General features: G+C 29.9%; 1 protein-coding gene across 1 annotated transcript; it reads left to right on the plus strand.

Moving 5' to 3' along the window:
* Positions 1-253: 253 nt before the first annotated feature.
* LOC111625599 (ileal sodium/bile acid cotransporter-like) lies at positions 254-4,669 on the plus strand. Its single transcript, XM_023368796.1, has 3 exons — positions 254-1,001; positions 2,184-2,355; positions 2,572-4,669. Exons 1-3 carry the CDS (start codon positions 297-299, stop codon positions 3,201-3,203), a joined length of 1,509 nt encoding a protein of 502 aa, XP_023224564.1. The 5' UTR covers positions 254-296; the 3' UTR covers positions 3,204-4,669.
* The last annotated feature ends 296 nt before the right edge of the window (positions 4,670-4,965 follow it).

Genomic DNA, 4,965 nt, shown 5'->3' on the forward strand with positions numbered 1-4,965 from the left:
ATCTGCAATCCGAGTTAATTATCAACAAGGTTAAACTTATTACGTAACACGAAGGTCTTTAACACGAATACAAGATATATTTAAATTTTTAAATAGATTTTAATATAATCGAGTAGCTTTAATTTTATAAAATAAAGTTTAAAACATATTTTACGTTAATTAAAATTATCAGTAAAAAGGCGGAGTAAACGAGTCATGGCGTCAACAGCGTGCAGAAAGTTGATTGGTTCCGTTATCAAAACTTGTACGATGGTGACGAAAGTTGGCAGACTGATCTCAACTGTTGGCATCGGAAGATGTTTTCACTCTCGTCTCTATTCATTTTGTTAATCAATTTGACTTTTCTGTGGTGCTACGTTGTAGAGGATACAACGAGTGCTGTTGATAATTGGCAATTACAACGACCTGTAATTACTTTCGATCCATCGGATAAACTCTCCATCGTCGAGGGAGAGCGTGCTAAAGTTACATTTGTGATCAAGGAAAGTAACATTACGTCTACATCTTCGTCCGAATTAATGGAAAAAGTGGTACTCAGCGTTAGAATAAGCGCCGTTCCCGAAAAAACAAACATTATAGAAATTATAGGGAATACAACGAGGACGATGTGTTTGCATTCCGGGGAGGAAAAAAATCACTCGTTTACTGTTAATGGAATCTTTTTAGGTTACTCTAAAGTTTATATTACTTTGTATCCTTTCGGTGGCGATTGTATCGACAACGCGACAACAAAAAATTATCAAAATAACAAAGATTGGTACGGAAAAGACGATGCGGTTGAAGTGGTTCCTACCACTATATATAAATATGATTATTTGGTGAGTGTTTCTCCTCGTCCTTCCCTCTTAGCTGACCTATTTACGGGACTTATGGCTTTAATTATATCAATTAATTACATAAATATGGGGTGTCAACTAGATTTAAAATCTATTTGGGAAGTGTTAAAGAAGCCGGTGGGACCAATTATAGGATTCTGTTGCCAGTTCATCTTCATGCCTTTGGTAAGTGATTTCCTAATTTTGCATTATTATTTCATTTAAAATTGAGGAAGTTATTGATCTAAATATTTCATTGATTTAAAATTATGGTCAAATTATTAACCAATTATTTTAAATCATTTAATAATTTGATGCTCTATTCGAACGAAATTATGGAATTTAAATAATTTAAAATTATCTATTGTTTAAAGCCATGATGATATATTTTACATTGACAATAATATCTTGACGCATTTGATAGATTAATTTATTTCAGTGATTTATTGCTAAATTGTCAAGGAGTTGCATGATATTTTTATATAATAAAATTAATAATTACAGGAAAAATCATCCCGTTCGTTAAAACTTTCCTATTGTTCTTTTTTCAGTTCAATTGTTTGAGCTATACTACTTCCCCTATTGACTGTTAAACATGAGCAGAACAGTTCAAATTAAATAATAATTTTTTCCTTTATCAGTTTACAATTTGAAAAAAATCAAGTTTTAAAAGTAAGCTTTAATTACATATTTTATGAAGTTAACTTTTATCCTGTATTAGGATATATACACTACTTAATTTCCTTATTTACATTATCTTAATTATGCTTTAAATTATATTTTAAAACAGTTTATACATTTTTATAATCGCTCAAAATACTGTTTTTTTTCAATAGAAAATGAAAAATTTAATCCACGTTTTACGAAAAAAACAGGAAATATTTTTAGATCAGAACGTAGTGAAAGTGTTTTTTTACTTCAGGAAAAATTAAAATAGGACTACGGTACCACCTTCGGAAGTTGTATTTATTGTTCCGTTCTTGTTTTGTGCAGGAGGAAAGTTAGACTTTTAAAGATTTATATTGTTCAAATAATTAAAATCGAAATGTGTCATTGCAATTAACAACATTGAGGAAAATTTCGATGTCCTAAATTGAAGCGATAAATAAATTGTAAATCGTCGATAATGATTAATTACGCCCAATATTAATACATTGTAGACATTTTACATCTTTATTTAGATGAATTATAATAAGTGCATCTGTATATTCTATAATTCTTCTAAGTCGATAAGCAAAATATAGTTGCGTTTCTAGCACAAGGACTTATTAAATAGAAAAATCTATATTTGTAATCCTTGAAACTTGTAATTCACTCGAATATATTATATTAAAAAAGAGACTAATGTACTGTACATCTTGTCCATAGGCATCTTACGGGATAGGATATTTATTATTTGAAGATACAAATCTTCGTCTTGGACTTTTTACACTTGGTTGTTCTCCGGGAGGAAGCATGAGCAATTTCTGGACACTTTTATTTAATGGAGATCTGAATTTAAGCGTTACCATGACTTTTATTAGTACGGTAGCAGCTCTAGGTAATTATATTTTTGCTTATAATAAAGATAATTAAAGTATTTAAAACGCTAATACTTATTCATCTCACATTGCAGGCCAACTTGCAAAAACTTGAATATTTGTTACATTTTTCAAGTTGAGCTCGGTATAAGTAGTGAGCATGAAAAAAGTAGTAGTCTACAATAGGAGAAATGTATTATAAAAATTCATATTTAAAATTATGTTTTGTTTTGCAGGTATGATGCCTCTATGGATATTTACATTAGGATCGAGTTTATTTAGAAACGGAAAAGTAACGTTACCATATCTGAATTTATTTGGTTCACTGGTTTTATTGACGTTACCCATTGGAATAGGGATGCTAATTCGGAAATATAAAACAAAATGGGCCAATTTTTCCGATAAAATAATACGCCCCTTTACCATTGTTTGCATCTTGTTAGGAATCGGAGTAGGTTGTTACGTTAGTCTTTATATTTTATTAATGTTTACATGGAAAATCGTTTTAGCAGGTTTGGCTGTCGCGTGGGGTGGTTATACTTTCGGTGCTCTAGCAGCTTGGATGAGTAGACTCGAACGAAGACAAATTATTGCTGTGGCAATAGAAACAGCGTTTCAAAATGGAGGAGTGGCATTCGTTTTATTACTTTTATCTCTACCTCAACCGGATGCTGCGTTAACGGCTGTACCAGTCGTAGCTCAGTTATTAGTAACTGGTTTACCCATGTGGTTTATATTACTTGTTACGAAGTTGGTTACTTGTTGTAGAAAATGTTCAGACAAAAATAACAACGTAGAAAAGAAACCCATCGAGGATAATGAAAATATTAAAACTCCCGAAAAACTTAGTATAGAAACAAAAATGTAGTTAGTAAAATAGAATTTAGTGACGGTTATTCCAGTTTTACCAATAGATCTAATGTTTAAACAGACGATGACTAATATTTATTCGTCACAGTTGTAGAAATTTAATCGGTGAAAGTTGAGATCTGTAATAATGCTACGACAGGAGTAAAGTTTTCGTAAAAGTGATTTTATGTAAAAATTTCGTAAGATAAGTATTTTTTATATTCAAAGAATTATAAAGCTACATCAAATCTTGTATATATAAAAAAAGGATTTTTACATATTTTTCGTATAAAGTAATATAATTTTATACTTTTACAAATATATAAAATATCTTTTTCAAGAAAAAAAAATAATAATAATTTCGTTTCGATAAACAAGCTGCACGCACCAACGAAATTCGAAATACAATTAATTCAAGGAATTGGTTAAAGTTTTGATTTTCAAATTATTGACATGTAGTTAAATGGCATCATTGGCTTCAAACATTATACATATACAAATGTACTGTACTGTACATGTTATACTGTGATATACATACATATACAGTATATGTATAGGTATAGTGTTTGTATTCATGTATTTATTTATATATGTATATACGTATTTCCTCACTTCCTCTGTGTCGTTTGTTTATTTTTGTCTTTCGAAACAAACGCTCGAGTCATATATCTTTCGATAAATTAAAAGAAATCAATAACAATTGTGCTGATTATCTTCGTTAGACAATTTGACTTCAAAGGATGTATGACGTAAACTATGACGTAAAATTTACGTAATCGAACACTTCTACAAGGTAATGCTTATTTGTGGGTAGTTTTCTTCATTATAACCATCTATAAACTGCCCATCTGCTATAATGAGTAATCATCCTTCGAACTCTAGTAATATTTTAACCTTAAATATGGCTTGAATTGAAAGCTAAAAAGGTTTTCTATTATTCGCATCAGATAATATTGAACACATTATTCAATAAACATAATTTTATGCACGAAAAAGCGTAGGAAATATGGTTCCATTTGATACAGAGTCAAGTAGAATTGAAGTAGGTTGGAAAAACTGGTTTTTTTAAAAAAAAACTTTAGCAGTTAACCTGTGTACGATTTTCTACTGAATTCTATTTTAAAACTTCGTGGATTGCGTTTGTTAACTATTTATATACGTACTGTTCAATCCTATATCAGAGTTTTCTCATTATTCTAAAACTAAGTGATTCAGTCAAAGTAAGAATTAGCTAAAGTTGTTTATTCTCTGAATTTCTAAGAAGCGACATTATATTTTTAAGTATTTTGATAACTAAAGTTACCTTGAAAGACTAGTTAATGAATTAAATTAACTGCTAACACGTAATAAATAAGTAATAGAATTAATTTTTTTTGATAAAAGGTTGAACTTAATGATGCTTTTAGAAGCTACATAATGTAATTTCGATTAGGAATTTTATTTATTAATGCAATTGGAAAAATTATTTTCTCAATTGTATTAATTTCTGTGTTAAATAATGATAATTTAATCAAATTCTGTTCAGAATTGTTGAACTGAACAGAANTATATTTTAGATTAAAAAAACTACTAATTAGGGAGATGATTTGGGATACTATAAAGTCACTCCTTACTTAACGGCCGCTTGGACTTACCAGCAGCTCTTCAGCTCAAGGCGGGGGGAGCTGGTCGTAAGCCCTGTCTTTGTCTTGTTCCCGCAGTCAGTCAGTATTCACCACACAAAACATTCGTAATCTCCAAGACTATGTATTTCGTTTATAAATTTATGCTATATTGTGCAC

The sequence above is a fragment of the Centruroides sculpturatus genome, unplaced genomic scaffold (assembly GCF_000671375.1).
Source record: "Centruroides sculpturatus isolate CEXI.00-Female unplaced genomic scaffold, Cexi_2.0 scaffold385, whole genome shotgun sequence".
Lineage (NCBI taxonomy): Eukaryota > Metazoa > Arthropoda > Arachnida > Scorpiones > Buthidae > Centruroides > Centruroides sculpturatus.

What these genes read in the sequence shown, in the direction of transcription:
- LOC111625599 (XM_023368796.1), top strand. Translation starts at nt 297, where the DNA reads ATGTTTTCACTCTCGTCTCTATTCATTTTGTTAATCAATTTGACTTTT. An exon ending in AGTTCATCTTCATGCCTTTG is followed by an intron (nt 1,002 to 2,183) that starts GTAAGTGATTTC and finishes TCTTGTCCATAG; the next exon opens with GCATCTTACGGGATAGGATA. An exon ending in TAGTACGGTAGCAGCTCTAG is followed by an intron (nt 2,356 to 2,571) that starts GTAATTATATTT and finishes TTTGTTTTGCAG; the next exon opens with GTATGATGCCTCTATGGATA.